Here is a 16,005-nt window from a genome sequence, read left to right as displayed (position 1 = left end):
GACTCGGTGCGAAAAATTTTACGTAACGAGAGAAAAATTAGCACTAGATCGCGACACGACGCGTTCGGTGGATCTACGTAGTTCGGATCTTCTCCCTTTTCCGAAAGCCGTTCCGTGCGTAGTGAAATTTCATGTGGTCCATCGGACAATCTCTTTAGCTTATATTTGGCGGACCCCTCCTCTACCGTCTCCGCCGTTGTGACCGCCCCACTGCCTCTTTTTTTTCTTTCCATTTGACGCGCGTGAATGCGTGAGCATCGCGTGCGTCGCGCATCCGTTTAACCGGCATACGACCAATGTATGAATGTATTCGTTCAATAGATGATAGGTGTACCTATGACGAGGTTCGACCACGCCGCCAACCGCGAGGCGACCTGCGACCTACCTACGGCCAGAGCAAATAGAGGCCGGGTGTATAGAAGCTGCGAGGGACAACGCCTCGAACGCTAGTAAAAAACGCTTTCTCTCAACAACGTACTTCTTAAGCATACGGAACCAACTTTGCATTGCACAGGATATGCAATCTTTCAATGAATACACTTTAAATATCCGGTCAAAAATACGAGTACAACGTATATGGTAATAAAACGGAAAAAATACTTCTAGCTATCTCAAAGGAGTACTCTCTAATGCTACGCGGTTGAGTTATAAAGGATGGAAAATAGCACGCACATTAAATATACGATATTTCTATTTTCATATTTATGGCATAGAATGACTTTACTTATCACTTAAATTTAGCTTAACTTATGTTTGATAATAATATGAATTTAGAGAATAATATGAATCTAATAAGTTATCCGAGAAATTGTATTTTAGCATAATTGAAAATTGCAACTGGCTACGATCGGCTTCATATTTTGATAATAACGTTTATTCGTTTAAAATAAATGATTTACTTATGACATAATATACAGTATACAGGGGCATTTATATCGAGACACCTAAATATCTAAAAAATAAAGCAAGATAGAAAGAAATGTTTCAGACAAAAGTTGTTCGGTTCTAAGGGGGTCGTAAGATGGTGCCATTAGTTTGACCTTGGGTAGAGGCGCTTCGGAGATTTCAATCTTGTTTTATTTTCTTTACATCAATCGATATCTCCCATTTTTTGAGCTTAAAACATTAAGGTAACATTATTGCAAGATAAATAATTTTATGAGATATTTCATAGTTTATGTAAAATTATGTCCAAGTGGTAAAGTAATAAAATAAAGTATAAAATATCTCGTAAATCATTAAACCTTTGGCCATCATACCCCTATAACTTTTTATGCAGAATATTGCAAGAAATCAATTTATGTAAAAAAATTGGGATATTTCCATTAAAAAAAAAAAAAAGATTGACATTGAAATCTCCGAAGCGCCTCCACCCAAGGTCAAACTAATGGCACCATTTTACGACACTCTTAGAACCGAACAACTATTGTCTTTGAAATATTTCTTCCTATCTTGCTTTATCTCTTAGATATTTAGGTGTCTCGATATAAATGCCCCACCCTGTATATGTATATAATTGGTTTAATATACGAGTATTTATACATGCGTTATATAAGAAAATTATAAATTATTAATGTCTGAAGGAATAGACTATTTCCGCTTGTCCCGATTACTTTACATACTTATGTATGCAAAATCGAAAAACGGATAGGACCCGAATTTCAAGAATGTGTTAAATCTCATGTAAACACACTCTCGAGAAATCGCCGTTTCAGCGATTTTAAATTCCGGCCTTAATACTAACCGACTTTGAATACTATGTCAGCGTGTATTTCTTCTCTATTTTCGTATTTATTATCATATTCAATGAAAGACAATAAAAGACTCGATGGGAAAGGATCGTTCGGTCTATCCATTTTAAGCAAATGTTACTACAACTGGATAGAAAGCGTAAATAAATTAACATTTAAAGAATCAGTTACAAAGAACACGTAGCAATATAATGCATTCCCTATAATTTCTACAAATAGCGATAAACTGTGTTTAATTAACTCAACAATCTTTGGCATCATGCGTACGTAAAGAGAAAAGAAAGGGAACTACGACGACATATTATAAAACGCGACCTCTGCGTCTGATTAGAACCCATACTCTTACTACTGAAAACCTCGTTCGCATCGTAAACCGAGAATACGAAGCTCCTATCGTATTTACAAGCGAGTTGCAACGTAACGAGCGATAACTTAAGTAGCTCGATTAACCTCGTCGTTAATTTGAAACAACAATCATCATTACAGTTTAAGGTGAAATTGCATTTGAAATTATCGTAATCTCTTCTCGTAGATAGACTCGTACGCGCGCCAATCGTTGTACGGATACGGATACGAGACACAATCCGGTATGAATGAAAGAAAATTGGTACAGATCAAATTCAAACATCCCGGATCCGACCTTCATCGAGCCTCATCGCGAACACCACTTTCTACTATGACCCTGCGACTCTCACGGACCGCCGCCGATGGACAACGTCTCTTGTCGTTTTCATTTTGTTCCTCCCGACCTATCGGGAAGGTGCGAAACGGACACGCAACGATCAACAAATTCTTTGTATTCAGCGAGCATATACGCGTACGCCATGGCTTTAAATTTCAAGAAAGTGAAACCGCGTAGGTGGTCTGCGACTCGGACCACCGAGGCATTTAATAAAGATGCATACGATATTTTATTTAATCGCGCGCGGAATGACTTATATTAAAATATAATTGTAGACAGACAGATTTTTTTTACCTTGAAAACATTATACGGTCATATCGGGTGTTTTTTTATTTAATATGCTATATAATAATATTATACGTTATATTATACGTTATTATAATATGTTATTTAATATTGTATTATTATGTTATATATAAATATAAATAATTATATAAATATATGATATATATAAATTATTCACATATATATGGTATATATATAATTTATTATATATAAATATATATATAATATTATAGTAAATATGAATACAGAATATAATTATAACAAATCTATAAAAATACGAAAATATAAAGATATGAATTTGATAAAATGAGATTATTGTTGACAGAAAAATGGAAGTAAAAGAACTATATATGGTACGCACTGCTCTCTTATGTGTGTGTATGTCCATTCTCCGCTATTAATAAAAGTTACACGCGTTTCATTGTTAATTCGCATACATAATTATTACGAAGTAATGAAGAAGCAATTCTCGTCTTAAACTCGGCCGATGATTCCTCTCATCTTAAGAAGAGATTCAATAAAAATCAAGTTCAATAACAGCGTAGTTCCCATTCCCGGTCTTACGTCAGTGCTCATTCATCTTTTCTCGGTCATTGGGTATAGCGCTCAGAATCCTTTCGTCGATCCTTCACTCCCATCGGAAGAGCAAGCCTTAAAAAGTAAAACCAAAGTTTCTCCTTTACGCTCAACGATAGCAACGATCGTTAAGCCACGGATACGCCTATCGCGGTAAAATCACTACGCTCTGCACGAGGAGCAGCTACGTTGCAGATCAAACGTGTGATTTTGTTCGGTGAAACGCGAATTAAAAACGGATATTCTCATTAAATGGATTACGCTAACTCTCGCTCTTGTCATTGGTAGACTATTATTAACGTGTTACGTAGATTAAAGCAATATAGGATAACAAGCTAGAAGAGAGAAAAAAACTTTTATACTGTAATTTTCATTATAAATGTTTTAATCGCATCACTAGTTTATTAGGATACATTAACGGCGCGTTGTATATTTTAAGATGCACGTGTACACGTATGGATAATTAAATTTTTTTATTGTAATATCTATTTAAAAAAACTTATTTAATTATTCATCTATTCAACTCTCTATCAATTTGATTTTACTTAAACAATAATTTAATAATTATTAATTTAATGTAATAATAATTTTATAACAATAATTTGTATAATATTGAAACAATTATGGCTATTAGAATAGTAACAAAGTAATTGTCAAATTATAGGCTTCAATAAAAAATTTCGATATCGTCCATCTTAATCTTATGTTAAAGATATTCACCGACTTTCGAAAATCACGGTATTTTTCCAGACAGATATGCTAATGAATTAGAATGTTCCCACGGTATCTAGAAAATTCGGTGGACGATAACAGTGCTATACTATCGGTAAAGCGATAAATATTCATAAAAGTGCACTTAACGATTGTTTGTTGGCCTAAATCGCAAAGGACTACGTAGCGGTTTTTGATATTCTAGCCTTCAAACTCTTGTCTAGAAACTAGTTTAATGTCCGTCGATGGACCGTGCTAGGAATTTCTGATGCAACGTTCGATTGATTCTACGATCCCCGCAGGCCACCGACATGCGTACGACCTGAAAATTCGACCGGTAGCCAAGCAGCACGAATTTGAATTTTAAATTTCCTTACGAGAGATTCGTAATGAGCGTGGAATGTAACGGAATGTACTCTTCCGCGCCCAACTGGTTCTCCTCGTCTATGGACCATAACGCGGTTCGTGTGCCAGAAAACGCGTACCTTATACAGTACTAAACATACAATACATTGTAATGCAATATATTATTCAAATTAGCTATACATTTTATAATATTGATAGAGAAATTGCATTTACATTGATGTGATTAATGATATTATTAATGATACACAAAAAGAAGACTATGTTAAAATGATATTCGATCAAATATAACAATAATTAATAATCTATCAAGAAAAGTACAGAGGACAGAACAAAAATATCGTTAAAGTGATAAGAAATACGTTGTTTTATTATACATTTATTTTTTGCAAAAAATCGTTAAAGATATCAAAAAGAATAAAAAGGAAGAGATAAATTGTATTCTTTCATTGTTCATTGCGCGCTCAGAGTAATTACAATTTATTACTATCTCCATTATTATTAGGTATAATAAACTCGATAATATGTGTATTCAATTATCTATGCGTATAATACAATACTTTCTCGTCACGAAAGTAGTAGCGTCATAACGATGCGAAAAGGTAAAAAATAAAAATAAAATATAATAAATATAATTACGTTTTTAATAATAAAATACGTTGTAAGACGGTTAATTCGCATAATCTTATAACGCAATGAATATTATAAATCTCAACTGCTTTCGCATTTTATATAAATGGAGTTGCAGCAACCCTCGGAGCCATCGGCTCCGTTCAGGATAACATCGTCGTCTGAGCTGCTTTCAATGCGACTATCCAGGTTTTATGATATTCGAAACGTAAAAAAGGAAACGATCGGTATGTATGCCAGTGGGTCTTTTAGCCGGAGCTCGTTCTCCGTTCCCTTCCATGTGGAGAAAGAATGAGCCTGGAGTTTCAGTGGGAGGAATCCGACGCGGGGAAGGCAGCCGGTGAGATGCATAGAGAGAACGAAAGAACTGTTCTTCCTCTTACATCTTCGTCGTCTCGCGCTCGGCTGAATCTTTTCTCCATTACGACTCTCCTCCACCTCTTTCTCTCTCCGTGTCTTTTCTTCCATCGAGTTCTTCGCTGATTTGGGCTGAGATTCACGCGCATGCGGGGAAAGCGTCGCTGATAAAAAGGGGCACCTTTTTTTTTTTTTTTTTAAGATACGAACTAATTTCCTCGAAATTCACACCGTGCGTTTTTTCTCGCACGAATCGCCAAATCTTTTGCGCAATATTCATGATATGTATCGTATCTCTGTATCATTATTAATCGCATACTTAACTTTCGATGTGCGCGTTCTCCATCATCGTTAATCTACTCTTAAGTGAGATCCGCGCCAACTATTATTAGCCTTGCTTGCATCGTTGTAACGAACGAGTTGGGTAAACGCGAATCTATACGCAGGTGAATATGCAACATGCGACACAGCAGGTCGCTGACACACTTTCCTCATTGGCTCGATTCGTTACCTCGTTCGTGCGATTTTCCAATGTTCCGTGTGCGATCAAACGGGAAACATTGTCCCGACTCAGCAAACCGTATCCATTTTTAAGCCTATTATTTTAAATGCCTTATTAATTTCTGGTAATAATGACGTTACGCAAGCTCGTCCGAAAATCATGCTGCCTCCGTTTAAATTGATTTCGTGATCTATGATTATATTTTATGCTTATATGAAAATAATACTTCATTATCATATCATTAATAATACGATCGTGAGAAATATGAATAATCGTGGCTCGAAAATCGAGATGGTAATAAACATTAATATTATATATTGTATTATGCAAACACGATATTTTATATATTTCAAATACATATGCTTTTATTAACATGTGTCGCACGCAACAATAAATACGTGTGTAAAAAAAATAAATAAATAAAAAAGATCCAACAACATACTTTGGTTTCTTCTATGCGTCTCCGTGATATTTAACTGAGAGTCCTGTCAAACTGATAGACCAATAGAGATCGATTATCGTATTTCTCGCGAGCAAACATTTGTTAAACATCACTTTCTAATATACCTGTCAATTAGTCTCTGCGTCACTGTCGTTTCGTCGATGTCACTGTCACTAATCTCGTGTCACGTAGCGTCGTCGATCAATTTCCAGCGCTTATTAAGCTCTCCTACCGCGGGTTAACGTTTACAGTTTTATAGCTAAGAAGATAAGAAAGAGCCACGTTGAAGAAGGTGCACGTTGCGCTAAATGAATGAGAGACGATGATGAAGGAACGATAATGATGTGACTGAAATGCAAATTATGTGAACGCAATATCAACGCGCCGCTGTCAACGTGGTGTGTCTAGTCGTGTCTATCCGAACGAAGCTTTAATAGCGACGGGAGAGAGATTAAGAAGCTCGAGAACCAATTTAATTTTCCAATTAAGATACTGCGATTATACTGCAAAAATATCAAGATGTTCGCAAGTTAGCGTAAAGATTGGCGTATCCTCTGTAAGGCAACAGCGTAGAATCATGATCATCGATTGATCTCTTCTTGCGATGATGATGGCCAACTTCTTGCGCGTAAACAACATGGTGACCACCGTGATCCTCGCCGCTACTTGCCAATTTTTTCACGGCTATGATTAACGACAGCATCAGGGCCAAGGCCGAAACCATCAATGCTTTCATGGCCAAAAGACCAACCGCGCCGAAGCCCATAGCGGCCATCATCTTACCTGGGTAAATTAGAGAAATGTAGATCTTTTAGATTAATGGAATTTAAATTACAATAAAACATAACAAAACATTATATCGAGGACATAACGATTGCATAATGATATATGTAACAATTAAACGTGTCTTTAATAATATGCATAATTATTCGTGAATCACATTAAATAATATAAAAAATAGAATATATATTTATATTACATTTAATCAAAATATAATTATATATATATAAAACGAAATACGATAATTAGATAAGGTATCTATGTATAATAAATATTGCAATATCATCATTATGCGGAATCTTTTAACAAAATATGCAAAATTTACATAAAGCTGAACATGTGCATTATTTTATACGCAGACATATAAATAATATATAACAATCGCTTTTGTGTGCACAATCATCTGTTTATGTAATGCTAATCAGGTTTAGGAATGCTTACCCATCATAAGAGCCATTATCATCATTCCGCCACCGCCTTTCTTACCACCGCCGCCGATGCCGCCACCGCCGCTGCCGCGACCACTCACTAGAAAATATAAATTTTCAAAAATCCTCGCAACATTCTCACGACACATCATTCGTATTTTGATTTAACAAATTACCAACCTTCGAAATCGGAAGGCAAACTTTCCTTCAACGCAGTCTCCATATTCGGAGGGAATAAAGACGGCAGCTTGACTCTAAGTTCTCTACCTTCCAGAAACTGCAGGAAGGGTCCAAGGCCTCCGAAGCCCTTCAACACTCTGGCTTTCCGGAGAGAGCCGGGTATCTCGACCAATGATACGCCGTCGAACAGTTCGATGTTCCGTTCCTTAATTGTGTTCTCCAGTAACTGCTGTACGATCTTCCGAACGATTCGCACTCCGTGACAAGAGACCGACGCGTTCTTCGAATCATCCGTCGCGCACGTTGTCGAAAATCCCGTCCACGCGTCCTTCACGTTTTCCGCAGCGACGGCATCGATCTTGTCGCCGATCCACAACGCGCAGATCACCAATGTCAGACAGACGTGTAGACGCCGACGACCGATTCCCGGTATTCCTAACCGAAGCATCGTTTCGTCCAGAAACGAACGTCACGATACAAAATGTCTGGGCTCGACGTCGAGACCACCGAGGGTCCTGCTCTCTCTCTCTCTCTCTCTCTCTTTCGCGTCGTTAAACCCTCCGTACGGAAAAACGCGGTAAGAGAATCTCGCGTGTAATACCGCCAAGTTGCGGAACCTACGGCGGAGGTTCGAGTGTTGCAGTGTAAAAGCTTGCGATTGCCATTTATATAGATCTACTTGACGGTCGGTGATTGTACTAAGAAAAAAGCAAGGAGAATATATCGGTACGGTGGCTGCCGTTCCCTGCTCTTGCTGTGCATTAGCCGGTAATTTTTCATTCACCTAGACGTCGGTCTCTTCGACGAGAGTCGTTTAATTCTTATTTCCGACGCGTTTCAGAGCGTTACGGCGCGGTCGGCTTGCGAGAGCGAGGCTCCGCAATCATCATCGACGCGTACAACGTCTTTTCACGCCTTTTCTCCCCTCCGTCTTTTGCCCGTTCGGTCAGACGTAATCCTTACGAGCTTAGAGCGAGATCTTCGATGCCATTCTAGATCACATACTATCATCTCCCGGATCATTCGATACCGCGCCTCTTTCATCCCGGCTCCGGTTCGCCATCCTTTCTCTTCTTCCGCGCTTTAGTGGAGCGGAAGAGAATCGTGCCGATTTCGAATCGTGATCGCGTACATCCCCGTAGGAAAGGCGCGTCTCGCTCAAATAAACACGCGAAAATCCACGATATTCGAGCAACGTGGAATTTTGCGCACTACCATCGTCAATAGTCGCTAAGCAAATTATTGCCGATCTTTATTCCAACGGGTAGATCGTGTCAATGGACAACACAGGACAACAAACGGATCGATCTCTTACATACGCCGGCAAATATGAAAAATGAATATGTATGAATATGTATGGGAAAGGATGGGGCAGGTTTTGCGAAGGGATCGAAAAAGAGGCAGAAACAGTGTGGAAGAAAAAAGAAGAGATGATTTAATCCACAAATCTAGTTCATCTCGTGCCTTTCTCTTCTGTTCCACTTCCCCTCGCACTATTCGACTGGTAGGTATAACTACAGCCGATTCGAAATCATTCTTCCGTTCTTCAGGACGACTCGATTGCATACGGACGATCGACTGTATAAACCTTATCGTCCCTCGCGTATCTCCAAAGGACGTTCGAGATTAAAATTAATTCTCGCAATAGCAATCGTGTGCTCTATCGCATGTATACTTGCCAAGTCTATATATACATGTGACATGATAGCTTAATTGGTGCATACGTTAAGCTATGCTCTGTTTACTTTAAAGCGCGAGAATTTACAACTATACATTACGTATTCGCATTGTATTTTGATTCATTCATAAGAGATTGAGATTTGTTGCAAAATCTTCGATAAATAGTATCGGCATTGAGAATTTAAAAAGCCGTATCAAATTTGTGTTATCGCGACATCACCATGCTACATCTTTACATTTAGACGCTATCTTAAGAGGAGATGGTGTGGCATTTTTATTTTATTCAATTCATTATATTTAATTTTGTACATTTAACATTTGATAAAATAGCAATTAAATTAGAAAAGTTCTGAAAATTTTTTCTTTCTAAGTTAATGTAGTAAATTTCTAAATTATAACGATAAAACATTTTTATAGATATTAAATAAAAAATACTATCGGTATCAATCGGTATCAATGCAATTAATTCAATTAAATAATATGATAATCGTAAGTATATATAAAATAAGAATAATATTTTGTAAAATTTTACTCCTTTATTAAATTAACACACCTAGAATTTAGCATTATTTTCAAGATTATAAATTAGGAAATTATTAGCCTATTTTAAAAGCAAAATTTATAAAATAAATTGACATCGCAATAATCACGCAATAATAGATTTTTCATAATAAAATTCAACCAATTTGTTCCGATGTTAATTTCTCCAACCTATAAAATTGCGTTTCAAATAAACAAGAATCCAGGTTACTGGCAATGATCGACCCACATATCAGAAATCAACGGTTAATTCCAGATCCGTCACTTGCTTTCTTCTTTTTCCGATAACGATAGTGTTAATTATTTGCTTGGCGACATATAGTACACGATTAAAATCTATAAATAAAAACAGTTAGTATTAATAATAATAATTAAGCTAGATTTCAAAACGTATTTATTAGCGAATACCAGAACGATATCCGTTTACGATCGAGGTTTTGGACACACCAAACTTTAATTTCTTTCTCCGCTACACGTGTGTGCATGAGAACGCTTTTCGAAAATAAAATTAAATTAAATTGAGAAATTGGGTCAAATCCCTCGTATATTCGAAATCGAAAGTCGATTTTCTGAACGATACGTGATAAATAATTTTCTCTTTCTGCCATACCGTGTCTCTTATCTTGCGGATATCTCTTTTCTGATCCTTGCGGATCAGGATGGAGAAAGCGGACGTAGGAAAGGAGGCCGACTTGTTTGAATGAGAAATGTTTGGTGCATCATGTGATTCAGACAATTTCCTTTGGATCCGGTAGGCGTGCTCATCTTTTCTTCAAACAAACAAAAAATTTTATATTCTCATTTAAATATAAATAGCATAGGTACACTCTATATACGTGTATACAGGGTGTAACAGAGCGCCCGTATCAGCAGTTTTTTGACGAAACAATGCATTTTCGTGAAAAATGTTTCATGCAAAAGTTGTAGAGTTCTATGTGACGTATTATATAATGATATTAGTATGATCTTGAATAGCACCGTCAACGTCATATAAAAATCATTTTAAATCTTTTAAATGGGACTCTCCATATTTCATTATATATTCTTGTAGCTTACCTCGAGAACGTTCCAAAACACTATAATAAAGTATTTTTTCATTAAGTATTTTTTGAGTTATTTTATATTTTATAATCTGACATATTTTGATATGAAGAATAAAATATTTCGTAAAATATTCAGTTTTCTATAATCGATTACCGTAATACTTTTATGCACAGAATAATGAGACAAATCAATTGTGCAAAAACAAACAAATAATTGTTTAAAAAAATACATTGTAAATATTTTACGAGATATTTAATTTTTTATATCAAAATATGTCAAATTAAAATATAAAATAACTCAAAAAGTACTTAATGAAAAAAACACTTTATTATAGTATTTTGGAAAGCTCTCGAGGTAAGCTACAAGAATATGTAATGAGAAAAATAGGGGGTTTCATTCAAAAAATTTCTATTCAAGGTTATACTAATATTATTATACAATATAATGCACCACTTAGGGCTCTACAACTTTTGCATAAAACATTTTTCACGAAAATGCGTTGTTTTCTCAAAAAACTGCTGATACGCGCTCTGTTACACCCTGTATATATATACAATATATATATATATATATATATATATATATATATATATATATATATATATATATATAATAAATTGATAAACGTACATATAATTAATCATTGACGAATAAAATTATTTTTATTATATGGCTATTATTTTTTTATAACCTTCGTTAATTATTGACATTAAATATCTCAATTATTAGATTTTAAGTTTTTTGCACACTTGCAATTTTATTTTACTGTTGCAAACTAACGAAATGAATCGCCTGGATGTGAAATCGCGAGAACTTTTATTCTCACGTCTATATGATGCTTTATCCTATCCGGCCTATAAAGTGTCTTAAATAGACCACAACTAAGGATCGTGATTAAAATGCTTACCGCACATAATAGTATCGTTCATAGCTGTTCATAGCTATATTGTGCGTAGAAACTTATGTTTAGTCAATGCGTAGTTGAGCATATCCATTTTGATTTACTCGAAAGTTGTTTTGAGACATGGATCATTCACGATTAAAAAAGAGGACAATCTTTAATTTAATGTCGAATATTTCTTTTCGCAGTTTTAAGGATAATAGAACATTACGGAATTGCAATGATAAATCACAATTATTTGTTATTAATTCTACTGTATTATATGCATAAAAATGTAGAAGTTATGATCATTTTATTTTGTCGTGACAAATGAAAAAACGAATGCGTGTTATTTATAGGTAGGATTAATAAATGTAGGATTAGTAAATGTGAAACAAAGAGGCGTCCTGAAAAATTTTATTTAAAACGATAGATCTTATTAATTATTATTATTATCGTAGATGCTTTAATGTCAAAAATCTTATTTCGATAATTCTTTGTGAATGAGATTACCAATCCCATTTCCATTTTCTTTTTAAAAGTATTCCAGATATAATAAGGATGTGTATATACAAAATCATATTTTTGTCGTATACAACAAAGATAAAAAAGTGTAAAAATTGTTATATCCGCTTATAATATTTTTATAATTGTAAGTGTGGCAGATAAGTAGAGTTCTATAAAAATAATAAATATTTATTCGTTTATATAAAAAATAATATAAAAATATTGTATATATTATACAATACATTTTGCAGTCTTGTTAATCGGACACAATATTAATAAAATGCATATAAAATAAATATAAATAAAGCATAGTTATACATGCGTTTATATAATATTGCTATTTTTCGTCATTTTGACATTTTGTGCGTCTGAGTTTTTTTCTGTCCTTCTGTTAAAGAACTATCTACATAAGTTCGTACATAAACTCGTTCGTCCATTACGTCAAGCAGATCGCTACGAGACTCTCTGTTGAAGGCATGTTCTATTTCATAATTAATAACGCGGAAGCTGAACGATCTTTAATAAATTGACAATAAAATTTCTGCATAATTATATTTTATCGAGTCACTAATTAAATTACTATTTACTAATTATTTACGCGTAAACTTTTAAGATATACTTTACAATTCATCACAGTATAAAATTACACAATCTTCATAATAAACCTTCAAAAATCTTATCAGAAAAACTTAAACGTTTTCTAAGTCTTTGGTGTCACATCATTTTGCTTAAAATCGAACGCAATTTAACGTCAAAAGCTATTTGTTTATAAAATAGTTTTGATTTAAAAGTATAAAGACCACCCAATCTCAATAAATATTATCATAAAAGTGTAAATAAAAAATAAATAATTAAAAAACGGTATATAAAAGATTAAAGTAATTGGAAAAAAATAAAGAAAGTAGTATACATGTGTGTGTGTGTGTACGTGTATGCGTGTAACTATGTATGTGTGTATGTGTGTGTACATTCTCATGTTCATTTAGCTCTACATTCAACATTAATTTATAATTATCCGATACTGAGTATAATTTGTCAAAAATTCTATTTAACGCGTAAGACGGTTAGACAGTCATAGCGCCAAATATGTAAAATTGTAAACCAAAAGTAAGATAATCACATTTAATATGTAATGTGAATGTATTGTAGATCTAAATTTTTGAGATATCACAGATTCAAATACTAAGAGCGAGAAAAATATAATAGCACTCGTGGGTAATCTAATGTCCTACTGACGAGAGTCCCGCAGTATCCGCGATTATCTATAAATAGAGTCACGAAAGTAGGTAAAACTCTTGTATTGCATGTCCTTCACACATCGGAGATGCCCTTGTTTACCTGCCTATGTATCCGTAATCCGTAATGTGACGTCATGTGACCGTCGCCGTTGCCGTAAATATGTGCGTCGCTGTGCGTCATTGATGTATTCATGCGTCGTGCTGTTCGTCGTTCAAAAATTCGGGCATGACATTTAAAAATAAATAAACAGAGTAGTATCTGCTATTACTGTAGAGAGAGTTAGAGGGTGCGACGATAACGATCGCAGAAGATGAGAGAGATAAAAAAGAAGAAAAAAGACAAAAAGGAAAGAGAAGATTAAAACGGATAATATAAATAAATATTATGTAGGCTAATTCTACGGAAAATTTTCAAGAATACGGATCCGAGAACGTCATACTTCTCATCTCAACGTCGATCTCGGACGATTCTTGGATACTGGTTCTTTGTCGACCATAAAAGTTATTTACTTTACGTGCGCCGAATAAGCCAGTTCATGGGCCTTTGACTGTCCCAAGATGGGCGTTTGTTCGTGAAAACTTCTTCCCCATCCGCTGGAATAGCTATCACCGTGACCATGATCATGATGAGGATGTGCCACTACCTCGTAGGTCACGTGTTTTCCTTGTGAAAAGAGCTTCTTTAGACCTATGATACCAGCTAATAGAAGAGCGATCTTCGATAGAAGAAGAGCCTTGCCGACCAAAAGAGCGAGCGCTTTGAATGCGAGACCAGCGATGAGGCCCATCTTCAAGACAGCCGCAGCAATCAACGGGCCCATGTTGTTCTTCTTCCCACGGCCTGTAAAAGGCGAAACAAAAATAACTTCGTTGTCACTTTCGGTGAGTTAGCCAAGCGGTGGGCAAAGAAGTGGCGCGACATGCATAATTGTACTTTCCACGCGAAAAGCAATAAAGTTCGGTGATAAGCGGATGAATGAACCAAAGGAGAAAGCTATTTGTTTATGCATTCGGTGACATAACTTCACTCGCGCGAATACAGCGAAAATCGAAACCAGACTAAAGCTAACACGTCATTTAAATATGTAAGGTGTATAGGGTGTTCGATGTATGTAGCGTGATATTTTTTTATTCGATCATACTGGAATAATTTTTTCTTGACAGGGAAGCCAAATAATTAATAATTTCTGAATAATTGAAAAAAAAAAAAGAAATTTAGAAAAATTAAATTTAAAAACTCTTTTAACAAATATTTTAAATAAATTTTGAATAAAATTTTACTTGTTTAGAATAGAATTTGAAATATTTAATTATATCGAATTTTTAAAATCTATGAAAATATATGACTCGTCTATAAACAAATTTTTAATAAAGAAAATTCATTATGCTTGGTGCAGTTTATCAAACATCTGATTTTAATACTAAATGTGCGTATTTTAGCTGAAAAAAAAAAACAGTGATAAAAACATTCGTGAAAAAATGCAAAATTATAATTACCGTCTTGAACAGGTTTGTCAGCGCGTTCGACGGATAAACCCAAATTTAACGAGCCAGCCTCATCCTCCGACGCGGACACAACAATATCATCCTCGGGTAAAATCCTCCATTTGATGCTTCTCGATTTGATGAAGGCGTAAAATTTATTTGCGACGAGATCAAGAAATTGAGTCTCATCGTCCTTACTTCTACCAGACTCGAACGTGATCGCATCCTCTGACGTTTGGCTCGTCTTCCTGATCTCGATGTCATCCGTAAGCTCGATCGATGCCTTCTTCAACAACTTGTTCATGTACGTCACCAACTTCAACATCACGCAACTGCTGATGTCGTTTTGGGAGCATTTCGAGTTGAGCTTACGAAGAAGTTCCTCTTCGTACTTAGCTCGATCCGTTGGCGTCATAGACTGCTGCTCTATGACACTTATCTTCTCCTTCTTCTCCAAAGGATTTGCCAAACATACTCCCAAACAAAATAATGCCAATACTAAGATCTTCATGATAACTCTTCTGCTGAAACGTAAATTCAATTAAGCAAAAGAAATAAAATATATTTTACGGATATATTTGATACCGGTTATATAATTCGATTATAAACAATTTAATATGCATAATAAAGTAAAAAATTTTATTCGTAGAATAAAATTTAATTATTTATAATATTTATTAATTATCGTAAATAAAAAAATTATTTTATTTTTTTGTAATTCATTATTATTATTATAAATAAATAAAATAATAATTTTTTTTATTTATAATAATTATAAAAATGAATGAGAAAAAAAATTTAATATTGACACACGGCAAGATGTAACTAAAATGCCAATGATACCTAAGGCAAGATGCAATTGTCGATGCGCGTGCCTTCGAGCGACGTATGAACGAGCACAAATCGAGTTCAACATTCAATGATCCACGAATAACGGAAATGAT

At 34.9% G+C, this 16,005-nt stretch overlaps 2 protein-coding genes across 2 annotated transcripts; both read right to left on the bottom strand.

The window, feature by feature from the left end:
* Positions 1-6,813: 6,813 nt before the first annotated feature.
* LOC138940386 (uncharacterized) lies at positions 6,814-8,135 on the bottom strand. The gene is made up of 3 exons (XM_070309253.1): positions 7,684-8,135; positions 7,521-7,603; positions 6,814-7,082 (listed from the first exon to the last, which is right to left on the bottom strand). The coding sequence occupies exons 1-3, from the start codon at positions 8,133-8,135 to the stop codon at positions 6,814-6,816; spliced, it is 804 nt and encodes a 267-aa protein (XP_070165354.1).
* A 5,947-nt stretch (positions 8,136-14,082) lies between these two features.
* LOC138940410 (uncharacterized) lies at positions 14,083-15,572 on the bottom strand. Its single transcript, XM_070309297.1, has 2 exons — positions 15,074-15,572; positions 14,083-14,417 (listed from the first exon to the last, which is right to left on the bottom strand). The coding sequence occupies exons 1-2, from the start codon at positions 15,570-15,572 to the stop codon at positions 14,083-14,085; spliced, it is 834 nt and encodes a 277-aa protein (XP_070165398.1).
* Positions 15,573-16,005: the final 433 nt, after the last annotated feature.

This window comes from Polyergus mexicanus, unplaced genomic scaffold (assembly GCF_030449975.1).
Source record: "Polyergus mexicanus isolate NDT 795.1 unplaced genomic scaffold, iyPolMexi1.0 SCAF_16, whole genome shotgun sequence".
NCBI classification, from domain to species: Eukaryota; Metazoa; Arthropoda; class Insecta; order Hymenoptera; family Formicidae; genus Polyergus; species Polyergus mexicanus.
This window is presented reverse-complemented; position numbering and strand designations above follow the sequence as displayed.